This window comes from Ctenopharyngodon idella, chromosome 11, assembly GCF_019924925.1.
Source record: "Ctenopharyngodon idella isolate HZGC_01 chromosome 11, HZGC01, whole genome shotgun sequence".
NCBI lineage: Eukaryota > Metazoa > Chordata > Actinopteri > Cypriniformes > Xenocyprididae > Ctenopharyngodon > Ctenopharyngodon idella.
Window position 1 is genome coordinate 26,490,577 of NC_067230.1, and position 17,970 is coordinate 26,508,546.

Here is a 17,970-nt window from a genome sequence, read left to right on the forward strand (position 1 = left end):
AGTGAACAAAGCCCTGCTACTAGTGTTCAGCTACAGCTGCCCGAAGAAAGCAGAAGAGAGAAAGGAGGAAAAAAGAATTCATGTATGACTCAGAAAAATCTCAAGTGTTTTCCCCATTACAGCCTTGCTCATAATAGCAGTATCATAATGGAATGCAAGAAAGTGTTCATGAAATGCCACAACACTTTTATCATAAAAAAATGTATTTAAAAATGATATATTATTATAATAGTAATAATATTATGTGTAATATAATATAATATAATTTAACATATTTAAACATTTATAGTACTACATTTTTCCTGATGAAACCATGTGGATTTTTCAATGAATAAAATGTCTGCTTAAATACAAAAATATAAAAAAAAAATACAATTTTTTATACATAAATAATTAGTGTAATTTTAAAATGACAAATTTCATATATATATATATATATATATAAAAAATACAAAAATAATAAAAATTTATATTAAATATATAGTAATTTTAAAATTACACTAATAATTATTTATATATAAAAAAAATTATTATTTTTGTATTATATATATATATATGGGTCAATGACGTGACGGGTCCTTTTTTTTTGTCCAAAAGGCCTTAATATTAATAAAAAAAACAAAGATATGACATCCAAAGTATGTAAGGTAGTAAAACTACATCTCTTTTATCGAATCCAAAAGGTTTTAATTATATTTTGCTACATATAAAGGAATTTTAAAGATTTTGAAGTGTCAAAAGGCATTCGGTTTAACCGTCCAAAGGTCAATACAGCCATTTCCTTTGTGATTAAAATATCTTAAAATGTAATAAATGTATATATTTTTTAATCTGGCATGATTTTATAACATCATATATCAACATAGTGCAAAATGGTATTAAAATTATGTGTAGAAGTCGTTGCTTTGTTACGAGAAAGAATGTCCGGAAAAATGAATTATTGATGTCATTTGGAGTAACCAATATAAAGGGACCATTTTAAATCAAGTCATGCGGTCAATATCATGTGACAGGATGTGACATCATTCAGACACCTGCAAAGGACTACATTGTCATGAAGCCAAGTAGCTAACTCTCTCTTAACCATTTGAAAGTTCATGTTTTCACTTGCTCATATGCATGTCCTGAAACATCAGGTCATTCGGTACAACCGTTATAAAACATGGAAAATGTAATATTTTAAAAACTTGTACTAAATATAAAATGTTTGCTTGTAAGTGTCATTCGGTAAAAACGAAATTTTTGGTGACAAATTTTGTCCAAAAGCAGTGTAAATTGATTATAAAAACCACATAATCTCATTGTTAACACTTAATAAAACTTAATTATTAATACTTAATTAAAATTTATTATATCTCCATTAAGTTTTTTTACACTTTTAAAAACCTTATTTGTCAATAACCCATTTACATAAATAAATGTCAAAACTATGCCTAAAATTAAAATGAATTTAAAGAGAAATATTCAACCCCACTGTAATAACAGAGAATTTACATGAAACAAATCCCATGAATATCTAGGTGAATGTGATTTCACCAAGTAAAACATGTTGGAACAACATTCCAGTCAACCAACCAATCAGATTTGAGGGACAAGTTTACAGTTTATGTTTAAGGTTAAGCTTACAACCAGGGTTTGGTGTTTCTACATCAGTGTTATTCACCTATCTTTTCCCTCTGATTTTAGGGATAATTTACTGGTAGGGTTAGGTTTAGGGGTAGGGATAGGGATAAGGTTCAGACAGGAATTTTGTTCCAGGAACACGTCTTACTTAGTAAAATCACGGTAACCTGAATATCTAATATCTAGCTACTCACACAAAACATTACCAACCACTCTGTAGTTCTAATTTTGTATTTGACATTTAGGCCGAAGTCATTCTCTATAGTTTCAGCTTTGTCTCATCCTGAATGAGAAACCTGTGGTAGACCCCAGGCCTAATGTGTCTGTCTACCTACACAGCTGTGCATCATTAATCAAACAGGAAGTGTATTAGCAGATGTTTGTTCGGTGGTGTGTGATAGCTGTCTTGAGACACCAGCCCTAGCAAAATTCAAATAAAAAATGAACATATTTAATTATTTAACCCTAAAAAGGACGTTTACCTCAAGGACATTTACACACTGTCCATCTTTGGCTAGTGATTTTTTTGGAGCTGGGAGCAGGAGACCATGATCATCTCTATCATCACAACACAAGAGCTCCATTGTTCCAGCCTCTGTATCCATTTCAACACCAGGCCTAAAATACTGTAATTTAGACATTTAATACAAAAAAAACTCCAGCCTGGCATATAAACATGACACAGAGCCTTAAAACCTACCCAAGAAAAAAGCCTTTTGAAAAATTACATTACACAAGATACTGACTTCAAACAGCTAACTAATTGAAGATATTTGAAAACACATTTTATAATACATCTGAAATAGATATATATATATATATTTGAATATTTATATATACTGTATCTTTTTTATTTAAAGTTCCACATTTTTCCTGAAGATTTTTAAAATGAATAAAACCTACAACTCATAGACGACTTCATAAATGACTACAATATTATGAAAACAGCTAAGCCACTTTCACACAACTGAAAAATGCAGTTAAGTTAGTAGGAAACAATGCTTCCCTGTGAACAGCGTTTGAACTGCAAACCCTACTAGTTACAGTTTCAGTTTACCTTAGTTCAGCAGAAAATGTTCTATTCAAACACTTCACCACAAGATTATGACTATACTAACACCCGCAGCTGGTTACAGTAAGACTTTATGTGCATATCTGTCTGCGTTCGGAGTTGCTAATGTTATTCAAAGCCAGTAATGAAATGGGTACTTTTCCTAATATTTGCATATGGTATCAGTAATAATGGGACAGCCATCTGCTGCATTCACAGCTAACAGTTCAGAAGAGCACTAGTCATGATCAGAGCAAACATGACCTTGCTATATCATGAACTCATCAAGGCGCTTTGTATTTGCCTAGATACATCCAATTAAGTCTAATTTCCATCAATGGCACTGCAGAATGTTTCGCCTCTGCAGCCGTAACTGTGTATGGCTAATGTCCTGAATATCTTTTTGAATATTCCAATATAAAGTGTTGGATTTTGGGGGTTTTAGGATTTTTTTTAACCTGAGAATAAACTTACAGGAATAATTCAACAAAAAAACAAAATAATAATAATTATGTTATAACATATAATTATGACGTAACATATGTATATATGTATATACAGTCAAACCAAAAATTATTCAGACATTTTTTATATTTTTGATATATTTTTACAAGTGGGTGCAGGACACTATAGTTCATTTATGTAAGTGAGGATAGTAAACTGTGACATATTATACACAAAAATTCTTCATACAGTGGACGACCAGTAAAATTTATTAAAATTTGGGAGCAAAAATTATTCAGACACTTTGACCTGACCATGTTTTGCTTAAGTGTTATCTGACATAATTAAGATTATTTTTTTCTGACACAGTTTAATTCTGAGATCTTGTCATATTTAATTACCAATTTTTTAAACTACAGTGAATAAACTGTATTAATGAATGAAATGTTCAAGGTGTCTGAATAAATTTTGGTTTGACTGTATAAACACATAAAAATATCTTAGGTTGGGAATGACATGAGGGTGAGTAAATTTGGGTGAACCATCCCATTAATAAATTCTACTTTACTTGAGCCAGTCATTTGCTGAACTCTAGGCTAGATTGTTCTTCAATCTAACATTTGTCAGATTATGAAATGATCTTTATAAAAGGTTAAGCATATGTGAGGCTTTGGAGACTGAATTTTGGCAGACTGAAGTCATTTCAGAGAAGCTCAGGGTGTCAAGTAGCAGAAGAGGGCAGAAAAGAGATGACAAAAGCCTGAAACAGTAGCTGGGTGGAGAATAGCTGAAGGAGGAGGCCATCTTTTTGTTACAGTGTATGAAGAAGCATGACTGCTTAGCTGCCAGTGTCATAAAAGACCAGTGTAAGGGACTTGGGTAAGGAAATACTAAGTGAATTCAACAACAGACAAAAACTGAACAAATTTCACAGACATTTGACGAACAGAAATGGAATAATGAGTCCCTGAACAAAGCGAGAAGAGAATCGCATGTTTCTCTTTGTTTCAAGGAATGTGATTGGCTGTTCTCTAATGATGTCACACCACATTTTGAAATAAATAAATATAAAACCATGCAGATTTTTGAATGAATCAAATCATTATTTAAATAAAATTAAAAAATAATGACAATTTTTTTTTTTCTTTCAAGTAGCCATTTGAAATGCACTGTTTGTGTTTGTTGCTCAATATAGAGTTGTCTCTAGGGGTGTTACAATATATCGCAATACAGAAATGCAACAGTATGTATCGTGGATAGTGATAATATGTATTGTGTGTAGTTCAGCCAAAATGAAAATTACTGTGTGAGAAAAAAAAAATTCAAGTTTACAGAGTTTTAATGTCAATCCTACATTAAACTACTACTATAATGTAGAATAATGCAATGGGGGAATATTTGTGGGTCCTGATAATGCCAAATGTCTTATGTTAACAGTAAGTAAGTAAGTGGCCTACATTATTTTAAATATATCTAGTCAGTGACAGCGTGCAAGCATACTTGTCTAAAATAATTCTGGTGTCACCATTGTCCTGTGCATTGTGTTACCAGCACAAAGTCCAAGTCTATTCATTTCCACCCCCAATGTAATACCAAATTTAGCATTTTAATCAATAGTACATTTTTTGTTGACCTTTTACCAAATGTCTGGAGTATCGCAATAATATCATATCGTGAGTTCAGTATCGTGATATGTATCGAATCGTGACATGAGGGCATCGCTACACCCCTAGTTGTCTCTATAAAAGATAATTCTTGTAAACTTTTAATGTTGGTCAAGGCTAAAAGATCAAATACTAAATATTCTGCCCTTCTAAGGGGGTTTTTAAGGATATATTACACCAGACAGGGAGAATCAACCATCTATCCGGCTAACTATAGAGGTGTCTGACTCTCAGCTTCATCCATCATTCCCTATAAAAATACAACATCTGATCTTTCCATCAAAATCTGTCACACTGAAGCCAAAGTGATGGTCTAATCAAACTGACAGGCACACATGGACATGCTAAGATACACACAATAAACTCCTGAGCAAACGCCAACACATAGAACCATACAAAACAAGCTGACAAAGACCCATCCATCTGCCACATTCACTCATTCTTATGATCAACCACAGAGAGCAGTGTCAGGAGCATCTGATCTGCTGTTTGGAGTATCACACAGCTCATTCTATAAAGTTCAAGAACACTAAAGGCTCCAATATACTTCAAGCAAAAAAAAAATAAAAAAAAAATCAAAGAACAAACTAGTGTGGCAAAGATCGTTTGGGGAGTTGGAAACAGTTTGCCAAAAAAAATTAATAAATAAAAAAAATAAATAAATAAGTTTTAGAAATTCAGCAAGGACACACTAAAATCATCAGAATTGACAGTATAGACTTTTATATTGTGAAAAAAATATCACTGTTTCTTTTCAACATTAATAATATTAACCAGAAATGTTTCTTGAGCAGCAAATCAGCATATTAGAATGATTTCTGAGGATCATGTGACACTGAAGACTGGAGTAATGATGCTGAAAATTCAGATTTGCCATCACAGGAAAAAAATAATTTTAAAATATATTAAATTAGAAAATTGTCATTTTAAATTGTAATAATATTTCACAATTTTTACTGTATTTTCGATCAAATAAATGCAGGTGAGCATAAGAGGCTTCTCATTAATCATTAACACACAAAACTAGCACATGGTTTCAGAAGAGTCATATGGACCATGTTCATGAAACATAAAGTTGTTTTTTTTTTATCATTCTGGAAACCAGAATGGTTTAGAGAAAGCGCAGATTAAAAAAAAAAAAAAAAAAAAAAAAAAATCCAAAAAAACTAATTTTATGTTCCACAGAAGAAGAAAATCATACAGGTTTGGAACAACATGAAGGTGTGTAAACAATGCCAGACTTTCCATTTTGAATGAACTAGTCCTTTAAAAGTATAGTAGCAAAAATAGCTAATTTTAAGGGTCAGAGAAAGGATGGAAAATAAAAATGTCAAACTAAATTACAACTTCTTTTGGTACAAGAAGCCTGGACTAATATTCAAAGTGGACTTCAGGGGGGGGAAAATGATACAGAAGTGCAGAATATTTGAACCCTCTCTCCAGTTCCTGAAGCCAAATATGCAGAAAGCTTCTCCTGAAGAGGAGGACGCCACCGCTTCAGCAGCTTCATGCTGTAGCAGGACAGATTTGGACAGAAAGAATCGCTGACTTGAAGCCAAGTTCAGTTTTATTGCAATTATGAGAAATATAAACGGCCCTCAAAAATGTAAGGATTGTAAAGAAAAAAGCTCTACATATGGTATGTGCATTCAAGCACCTCAGCTGGACTTAAAAGGTAATACAACGTTGTGAAGCACATCAAAACATCAACGTCACAGAAAGAAACCCCTCAGACTGGGCAAAGACTCCAGATATTAAACAGACAGAAATGAGCAGCAGTGTCACTGGCAAAGGCTTGAACACTCTTCACATGCAAAGCACCGCTGAAGCCTTAAACAGCTTGCAATGACAGTTGTCTTTACCGGTTGACAGTGACACACATTTCAAACCCTATTTACATGCTTGTTTTATCTATTACCATTTCAGTGACAGATGACAGTAATCATTTCACAGACTCACAGCTCTCTTTTGCATGCTATGTAGAGATGGGAATATACAGAGGCCTATATATAATATAATATAATAAAATATAATATAATATAATACATATAGCAACTATTTCATATAATCACTATTTCATCATATTTAAAGCACATATATACAGGTGCAGGTCATATAATTAGAATATCATCAAAAAGTTGATTTATTTCACTAATTCCATTCAAAAAGTGAAACTTGTATATTATATTCATTCATTACACACAGACTGATATATTTCAAATGTTTATTTCTTTTAATTTTGATGATTATAACTGACAACTAAGGAAAATCCCAAATTCAGCATCAAAATTAGAATATTACTTAAGACCAATACAAAGAAAGGATTTTTAGAAATCTTGGCCAACTGAAAAGTATGAAAATGAAAAGTATGAGCATGTACAGCACTCAATACTTAGTTGGGGCTCCTTTTGCCTGAATTACTGCAGCAATGCGGCGTGGCATCGAGTCGATCAGTCTGTGGCACTGCTCAGGTGTTATAAGAGCCCAGGTTGCTCTGATAGTGGCCTTCAGCTCTTCTGCATTGTTGGGTCTGGCATATCGCATCTTCCTCTTCACAATACCCCATAGATTTTCTATGGGGTTAAGGTCAGGTGAGTTTGCTGGCCAATTAAGAACAGGGATACCATGGTCCTTAAACCAGGTACTGGTAGCTTTGGCACTGTGTGCAGGTGCCAAGTCCTGTTGGAAAATGAAATCTGCATCTCCATAAAGTTGGTCAGCAGCAGGAAGCATGAAGTGCTCTAAAACTTCCTGGTATACGGCTGCGTTGACCTTGGACCTCAGAAAACACAGTGGACCAACACCAGCAGATGACATGGCACCCCAAACCATCACTGACCGTGGAAACTTTACACTGGACCTTACACTGGATTTGTTTCACAATCCTCTCCAGGGTGCGGTTATCCCTATTGCTTGTACACTTTTTTCTACCACATCTTTTCCTTCTCTTCGCCTCTCTATTAATGTGCTTGGACACAGAGCTCTGTGAACAGCCAGCCTCTTTTGCAATGACCTTTTGTGTCTTGCCCTCCTTGTGCAAGGTGTCAATGGTCGTCTTTTGGACAACTGTCAAGTCAGCAGTCTTCCCCATGATTGTGTAGCCTACAGAACTAGACTGAGAGACCATTTAAAGGCCTTTGCAGGTGTTTTGAGTTAATTAGCTGATTAGAGTGTGGCACCAGGTGTCTTCAAAGTTGAACCTTTTCACAATATTCTAATTTTCTGAGATACTGAATTTGGGATTTTCCTTAGTTGTCAGTTATAATCATCAAAATTAAAAGAAATAAACATTTGAAATATATCAGTCTGTGTGTAATGAATGAATATAATATACAAGTTTCACTTTTTGAATGGAATTAGTGAAATAAATCAACTTTTTGATGATATTCTAATTATATGACCAGCACCTGTATATATGATATACATATATAATGATATATATTTTTTTTTCTTCTTCGTCATTTGTTCTATAAGGCTTTGGCAATTGTATGTTTTGCACAAATATGCATGTGTTACATTTGCACAACGAAATTGATGTGTAAATATTACAACTGAATGTATAGTTGATCACAAAACAAGAAACATTCATGAATGGATTGTTCACAATAAGATCATTAAGATGCATTTAAAAAATAGATAATGTGAATTTTAATATCATGCCAACTAACATTTCCACACTGAAAAAGTTCCACACTGTTTTTACCTCCAAATTCTATTTCTACATCACCTAACCCATAAAAAAGACTGTTGTTGGTGTAACCTAGTCTGTCAGTTTTAGTAACCTAAATTAGTCAGATTAAATTACTTTTTTGACTGGAATAAAACCATTTAATGCAGATATTACAACTTCAAATACATTTCCAGGTTAACTTAAGAAGAAAACTTTGGTAACACTTTAGTTTAGGGTCCAGTTCTCACTATTATCCAGTTGCTTATTAGCATATTACTAGGATATTGGCTGTTTATTAGTACTTATAAAGCACATAATAATGCCTTTTTCTATATGACCTTATTCTACATCCCTTAATCCTACCCAATACCTAAACTTAACAACTACCTTATTAACTATAAATAAGCAGTAATTAGGAGTTTATTGAGGCAAAATCATAGCTAATAGTTAGTTAATAATGAGAACTGGACCTTAACCTAAAGTGTGACCAAAACTTTTTATAGTGCTGCCCCATAACATTAACAACTCTTCAGTCTTTTTAATTGAAGCCCTGCTACACATGATGTAATTGAAGCCCTATGACATGATCTGTAGTCTCTCAACTTTGCTGATCGCATAAACAATCAAATTGTCAAGATTCAATAGATGCAAGCCTACTTGGAGACTTTAGAAATCATTAATCAGCTGTAAAATTCTGATCTAAGCATCCCTAACATACCAAGCTACAATGTGACAAGCAGAAGGAGCTCAGAGGTTTCTCCCATCATGACTAGGGCTTTTTTTTTTTTTTCAAAACAGCAGCCTGGAGGACAAGGTTAGCTAACTTCTGACAGGTTTCATCTTTAAGGAGAATCAGTCCCTTTTCCACCACACGAAAGTAAAATCACAGCTCAATCCTGCTCCTGAAGAGCTCCATTACTATTGAGTTTATTTCCAGTTCCATCAACCACACCTGAACCAGCTAATCAAGGTCTTCAAGTTCAGCAAAAAAATGACAGACATGTGTGTTACTGCAGGAACTAAACTCTGCAAAAGGAGCACACTTGCATGAGCTTTCTCTCAAAAGACAAATGCATCTAATTTGCACTATACTGAATATAACACCAACTCTGATCTTTCTATTTTGCCAAAATTGGGTGAGACATCATTCAAGTGAAAACACAAATAGACAACAGCACCTTTATATAGCACATTTTAAAAGTGTTACACAGGCAGCAAGCGCATACGGCAACAGGGATTCCCATTCTGTCTCCTATTCAATGACTATCTTGCTTAGTTTCAAAGAAAAACCATAACCCAGGGTGAGGCTCTTTAGAAAAACATGGCTGCAAAATGAAATTACGTTGCTTCTTGCACATTTCGCAACACATTCAAAGTGAAAATGTCCAGTGAGTGCCACTGAAAATGCCTTCAGATAAACGTGAATCTACCAAAAATTTATTACGTTTGTTATTGTGTATATTTCAAACTGCATTTCAAACATGAAATGTCTGGTGAGTTTGAAAATACCATACCACCTACACTAAACCTAACCAATAGTGTTGACAAAATCAATCGTGAGATAAAAACACAACCATGCCATTTTAGCTTGCTTCTGAAAGACTTTTATCGTGATTTGTGTTTCATGGGACTCGAGCGCTTCACATCGCAAGTGCAATGCTTTACCAGGTGAGGTACTGAGCAAGTTGACTATGTCAGAAAAGCCATACATATAGAGCTGGTTATATGATGTAAACGTCAAATGTATTACTTTGCAAATCATGCACTAATGGTAAAAGTGTTTTGAAGTCATGACATAGTATTGTGCAAGGAACTACTTGGAAAATAAGTCTTCATTAATCAATAATCCGCACCTTTCATCATAATTTGGGAAAATGAATAAAAGTTGTTTAACAGCCACTAGTGTTCATTTCAGCTGTATGTATAGGTATGTTTCTAGAGTTTCGAAGGAATTTTGGAAGCACATTTTTCCAATGAGACCAGTTTGATAAACAAGTTTGAGTGTGCTAAAAGTGGCATGGCCAAAGGATATCCCTACAATCACTGACAAGATGACAGGATAATAACATAACACTGCACAAGCAGATATCACACAAAAACTCCTTTAACCCCTTAACAGTCACCCCCCTTTTTGAGCATATACGTGAAAATGCACGAAGCTGGTCATAAAGACACTCAGTAGATTATTACTAAAGTGAAAACATTTTTTATTTTATACAAAATATATCAAAAATCAAAGCCATATGTCTAACCAAGTTGTGTTCCAAATTTGATATCACAAAAATTGAAGTTAAAATAGCAAAAATAGCCACCGGGTGACACACACATTTCATGCTTTCTTTTGTAACAAATTAATACACTTCTGTCACAATATCACTACAGTCGCCATTTGTGGAACCTCGAGTCTCAGACTTTTCCGACGATATGTGTTTTGTCAAGATTAGAAAAAACTGATTATAAAATAGTTGAAATAAATTTTGCAGTATGAAACATGACACCGCCTACCAGGGGGAGGAGCCCGCTAAAAGTTTTTAAAGTACTGTTTCAATGGTAAAGTAGTATCTGATTTCAAAGTGGTTTTCACAGGATGAATTGTGAGTTATCTAAAATACTTCTGTAAAACACCCCAGAGTCCGCAGTTATTGAGACATAAATGTGGCCTTACCTCGAAACTTCTTAGGAGGGTTGTTTAGGTCCCCAGATTCTGGTTGCACCACACAGCGGTCATCCACCAGACTGAAGAGATGAGAGACATGAGTCAGAGAACTTCTCTGGAGGAACTGGCAGCATATTGAGTATCTCCATTTTAATACATCTATTTTTCACATTTTCTGCACTGATTGTGGGGGGAAAGGGACTTAGGAGCTCAGAGTAATACAGTGCTATTAGTAGCTGATACATGATTTTTTTTAAAAAGGCATGATATTTAAAGAAATATGCAATCAAAATTACATTTTTGTTGGCAGAGAAGTCATCTATAAGCTAGCATACCCATAAAATTTGACAAAATTAAATTTTAGCATATACACACATTGATAATGTACAATCTTTTTCTTCTAAAAAAGGAGGACTTTTATATCTATATATAATGACTGCTCAAAAAGAGAGCCCATTGCTCAAGGTAAATCGGTTAGAAATATTGTGTAGGGTTGTTTTTTCTTCAATTAAATTTCTCTTACATGTGAAGTATTGGAGTATTAGCATTCAGAAAGAGTCTGAAAGAGAAACGATTAGCAAATCAAGAGGTTTTTGTGTTTCCTGAAAGGTTTATCTGCTTAAATGGATGAGCCACTGTGTTATCTTTTCCACTTGTTAAGAGCAAATGTCAATTTATGCAGATTAAATCATTCAGTGATAATGTAATGACACCAAAATTTGCCTCTCATTATACTTTCTCCATATCTCTACAAGCCAGAATGAGTCACTGGAAATCTAACTCTTTTTGGCTACGTTCACACAGCAGCAAAATACATTTCTGTTCAGTTATGAAACACAGTGACAACTGCATTATATCCAAAGTGAGTCAGCTGAGCCTATCTGAACAGAACTGTAATGTTATGGTTGTCAACTTCTCTCAAATTATAAAAATGACAGGAAATAGTGATATGGGGTGGTCAGAAAACAAGACACAATTCCTGTTTGGGTTTGGGCGGAGGAGGGAACACATGAAAAAAGGAACCAGTAAGTTTTGGATCACATATATGGATGAATGGGAATTGGGAGGATGAACGGGAATTGGGAATGTACAAAATGCCAAACAAAACTATATGCTTACTTTATCAATAATCACTATCTGTAGCAATATAGACTGTCTCTGGTAACATCCATCTAAATTTTCAAAAGTGAAAATCCAGTAAAACTCTCTGACAGTAACTGTAAGCAACTTTAAGGTCTGGTGTATATATAGTGTGTGTATATATGTGACCCTGGACCACAAAACTAGTCATAAGGGTCATTTTTTTAAATTATATAAAATTATATAAATAAGCTGAATAAATAAGCTTTCCATTGATGTATGGTTTGTTAGGATAGCACAATATTTGGTTGAGATACAACTATTTGAAAATCTGGAATCTGAATGTGCAAAAAAAAAAAAAATCAAAATATTGAGAAAATAGCTTTTAAAGTTGTCCAAATGAAGTCCTTAGCAATGCATATTACTCACAAAAATAAATTTTTGATATATATTTACGGTAGGAAATTTACAAAATATCTTCATGGAACATGATCTTTACTTAATATCCTAATGATTTTTGGAATAAAAGAAAAATCAATAATTTTGACCCATACAATGTATTGTTGGCTATTGCTACAAATATAACCGTGTGACTTATGACTGGTTTTGTGGTCCAGGGTCACTATATATATATATATATATATATATATATATATATATATATATATATATATATATATATATATATATACACGAATTGCCTATGCAGTAGTTTGTGGCACCATAAATGCATTCAAATATCACAAACGATTAAAACTACACAGTATTGGTGATTATCACAGGTGTGTTTAAACTAATTGTGGGACACCTATGCTGCCTAGGTAGGCAGCCAACTAGGGTTTTACAGCACAATAATTGTGTATAGTTTCTGTACAAGAAGTCTAAAAGTATTCAGAGGCTTCAAAACACTGAATACTGTCAAAGTTATTCAAATGAACCAGCAACAAGTCCGTACGCGATTTGCATCCAGCTGTCATCCATTCACCATAAACGAATTTCACACTCTCCAGGGACTAATGGACAGGTGGCTTCGGCCTTTGGTCCGATTGTACCTGACTGACGCAGCCACACACGCACCACGACTGCCAGTTCTCATCACATCGCCGTTGTGTCCTTTCTGGTTTCCTGTGCCCAGCTGCAGGCCAGGTGGCTCATTATCCCATCCCTGCTAAGGTCGCTCGGTGGCACCGAGACAAACACTACACACACTACATGCCAGTGTGCCTAAAAATAGCTGTTGCTCACGAGGATGTGCGCACGGTAGAAAGGCAGAGAAAGTGATTACAAGGCACAACAACTGCACAACGGTGTCTTGACAAACGAGATCTGTCAACGTTCTGTTCTTCAAAGCCTCATGCTTGCTTTTGTTGCCATGGCTGGGTGGGTGATGTGGGGTAGTGATGTGTGTGATCACATCACGCAGGCTGGCAAAGGGGGGCTGATTGCCAGGAGGTGGCAGGGTGTGATTAAGCAAAGACGACACAATCTCATTTCCAGGGGAAGGACGTGAAGAGGGCAGCGTTGAGACTTGGCTCAATTTCGGCAAGGAACGCTGGAGCAGAATACAGAAAAGCAAACGGGGGAGGCCGCAACTACTGGCATTTTTAGCAACGTTTTGTCCTGTATTGATACCATTTTATTATTCTACTTTATGTAACTGGTGGGTCACAGGTCTTTTCTAATAGAACTGTAGACCGTGGGAAAATATAATACTACATTAAAATATTAAAATGCAATATGGAATTTCAAGGGTGAAAATACAGTAATTTCAATAAGAATCTACGCGATCATGAGTTTCGCATAAAGTTTCGCCCCCTGCTGCCCCTGCCCAGCCCTGGCCCATTGTTGAAGTTGACCTCACTTATGTCATAAAACTAATTTATCTTCCTTGACATTTGATTAAATAGAAATTAAGGGTGTAACGGTACACGTATTCGTCCCGTGTCTAATGTGTACACGACGAATACAGCGTTCTAGCCTAACCACCATTAACCACCAATAATCGCAATAAGCTCCGCGTTTTGTTACTTTCGATAAGAAATAAAGTGTCATCTTTCAAATTCTGTCTATTTTATCCTAAAATTCAAACAAAAAAATTCTGTTTTGACGGTCTTTAATGTGGCATGACCGATCACTGTATAGGCACCTCAGTTCAAGCGGCAGCGCGGAGCGCGAGTGAACGCGATCGAACGCGATCATCTCTTCCTCTTTAATACTAGTTACAGAATAAAAATGAATGAACATCGGAAGGTATGTTACAAGATACAGTACAACTTACTAAAACGTATATCTCGTGTAATCGCCCAATCAGTGTTTCAACAGCGGAAAGACATCAATAAAACAGCTTGTAAACAATGTCACGTAACATTACATTTACCTCAGGCAAGTCATTCAGTGTCCACATCTTGTTAGTTCGCTAAATATATGCACTGTATTAGCCTATATATTCATTATATTTTACTTAACCTGTTAGGGATGTCTTGATTATTTGATGTATGTTTTCATCTGTCATGAAAATGACAGCCACTGTGAAAATGATTATATCTCAACAATGAGTTGGAGTAAGAACATACTTTTATAATTAGATTTACAAATTAATGCAAAAACTGCCTTACGTGCAGTTTAAGCAATTTTATGTTTTAGTTTTTTCCCCCCTGCTGTACCGAACCAGTACCAGTACGGAACCATGACTTCAAAACCGAGGTATGTACCAAAACATCATTTTTGTGTACTGTTACACCCCAATCGCTACACTATTGATAACGGCCAATCACACCCTGCCACCTCCTGGCCAAATCTTTTGTTTTGCCTTCAAAATTTCACCAAAATTTCAAAATGTGACTGCACCTAAACTGTACATATTTAGCATAGCAAAATAAATCGCATTGAACTTTTAAAGTCGACAAGAAATTTAATTTCTTCATTAAATTATATATATATATATATATATATATACATACATACACACACTTTATTAAAATCAAAAGTTGTAATGGGACTTATTTGTAAAGTGTTACCATTTAATTTGACCCCATAATTTTTAATTGATTAAATATCATAACTCGATCTTCCAGTGAATCATCAGACTTCTCTCTGGTGACGTATGCAGGACTTCTCCAATCATTTAGTCTACTAAAACAGAAGTAAGTCTCCACCCTACATTTTTTTTCTTTTCCGATAATCTGTTGGATGTACATCACGATACATAAGAAAAGATCTGTCGCTACTTCCGTTTTATCACAACATTAAGGCAGAAGAAAATTATTCCCATATTTTCCCATATTTCCCAATCAAATTTTATGCAAATTTTGAGAAAAAATCTAAGCGGTCTAACTTTTAAGACCAGAATACAGACTTTTGGCTTTGACCAACATCCTAGCAACCACCTAGCAATGCCCTAAAAACCGCCATTCATCATATCCTAGTGAAAATGCATCAGAAATCCATACTGTAATACAACTGCACAAGAACAAGCACACAACATTTCTGTTACTTCTCGTTTCTGAGTGCTGTAACCCTCACTTTCTTGTTCCTCTTGTGCTCCCGTATTTTCATCAAGTTCCTCTTATTTTTAAACGCTGATGTCCACACAGAGGGTGACGACATGAGGATGGATATCTTACCCTAAAGTGCTGATAAATCCATTGGTGGACCCCTCCGCATACAGGGAGCAGATGTCCCCGATGTGGAGGAAACTGGACATTTTGTCCGACATTTTGCTCCACTTTGCGGTGTGCCTGCGGACAAGATATGAAACAGATTAAGGTGCAATAAAATAAGCATATGTCCTTTATTCATCTTATTTAAACATTTTATGTAGGTTATCATCAGACATGGAGATAGCAAGACAATAATAGCGTGAGGGCCATGGGGATGGATTCGAGAAAATGAGAATTTGCCATTTTGAGATGGCCTAGTTTTTGACAGCACAAGCATGGAATTCAAGGTCCTTCTGCTGGGTGGATAATGAGAAACGCTGTAGAAAATACAGCTGTGCTACATGCTGAAAAGACACTTAATTATGGACACATTATTTGCAATGTATTGTTTGTACCTTTCTAAAGGGCTGAAATTGAATGCAGCATCTTGGTTCACTATAATGTCTGTATTATTCAAGGACAGCTAGTTGTTAAGCGTGACCAACAATAAAGATGTTACAGGGTCAGCAAGAGAGCATGTCTTATGTTAGGTAAACTTCAAAGATTTGGTTGTCTACGTAAGAATAATCTATGTATTATTTTCTATTGTATGCATTTTATATGATATTGTTGCTGATTGAAACATTATACATTAAAATGATGTAAAGAAGATTATAAGTCAAATAAAATGTGTCATATGATAGCCTTATGATAGTCTTAAAGAATATGTTACAATGGGTTGAAAAAATCTTATCATTATTTTTCTGTAGGAATGTTTTTATGAATTTATAGTTGTCATACAAACAACAAATAAATTCTTTGTTGTAACATTTTCATTTAAAGAAAACGTAATGTTTAATGAAATATTATTATGAGAAAGAAATGTAAAATTATATGAATCAAATATTTAGCAAAAATAACATGATAAATAATAAATAATATAATAAATTGTTGCAGACATATTTTTAATTTTTTTTTATAAAATAGTAAAATGTAATTTATGTTAAAATTAGAATGTAATAATTATTAATAATATTTGACTTCAATGCTTCTCCCACACACACAAAAAAAACATTATATATATATATATATATATATATATTTTTTTTTTTTTGTGGGAGAAGCATTGAAATTATTAGCAATATGTATAACTAAAAGCACACACATCTCCTCTGTGATCGTACACTGAGTCAATGCTACAGTCAGCTGGAGATAAAGCCTACAGTTCAGTCAATGGCAGATGAGACCAGAGAACATCAATAAGGAACAGACTGCACAGATGCTCAACATATATCAGAGTAATACAAACAAATACAATGTTGACATAGTTGGGGTAATATATGCCTTTATCTTAACTGACAGTTTATGCACTATTGGAAAAGAATTTAACTTGTTTTATTTGCCTGATTATAAAGACTAATTCTTATTTGAACAGTAAACATGCTCTACCTGTGAAATATCCAATGATAAACCACATCATGCCCTCAAGCTCTGTTTGAATTTCAAATATTATCCAAGTAAATAATGCAGGTGTTTACTTTATTTTATTACATGGCTTTCTGGATTTCCGATTGGTCAATCATGATATTAAATGGCCAAATGTTTCTAAAAAATGACTGTAGCCCAAGGCAACACTGTACAACTGACCACTCTTCCTGGAAACTTGTTTTTTCATGTTTTGTCCTGCTACATCTTTACATGGAAGATAATAAAATAATACTCTGTTCAATATTTCATACCCATTTATTTATTTACCTGTTATGTAGCAGGACAATCAAGTGATAAAAGACCCTGTTGGGGTGTATATTGTGATAATGACTGCCTGACTGTACATTATCCCTTACTTAGCGACTGAAATAAAGTTGATAGGTACTGCAATGACATCTGTGCAGGAACAATAATAATGCATTATAGGCCTACTATAACAATAAGTGCCTAAATTAACTGCAAACCACAGAAAAACCTGCAAAATTCTCCATATTTTCCAAAATGATAAACATCTCTTAACCATATTTGTTCCAGCTGTTTCTGGCATAGCCTACACAGTCCTTGAGAAGATGTAACTTTCCTGTCAAGCTAAAAGAACGGTATTTAGGAATCTTTTAGAACTTTATACAAGTTCCAAATTAAAAAGTTAAACAATA

The 17,970-nt window shown here is 34.4% G+C and overlaps 1 protein-coding gene across 12 annotated transcripts in view; it reads right to left on the reverse strand.

Annotated features, from left to right (window-relative positions):
- The window catches only part of itpr1b (inositol 1,4,5-trisphosphate receptor, type 1b), a 142,113-nt gene that overhangs the window by 123,342 nt on the left and 801 nt on the right, over window positions 1-17,970 (reverse strand). For all 12 annotated transcript variants that reach the window (XM_051912919.1, XM_051912918.1, XM_051912913.1 and 9 more), the window contains exons 2-3: window positions 15,812-15,925; window positions 11,118-11,188 (exon numbers count right to left, since the gene is read on the reverse strand). In XM_051912919.1, coding sequence (XP_051768879.1) covers window positions 11,118-11,188; window positions 15,812-15,903 — 163 coding nt within the window. In that variant the 5' untranslated portion in view covers window positions 15,904-15,925. The remainder of the gene's footprint in view (window positions 1-11,117; window positions 11,189-15,811; window positions 15,926-17,970) is intronic.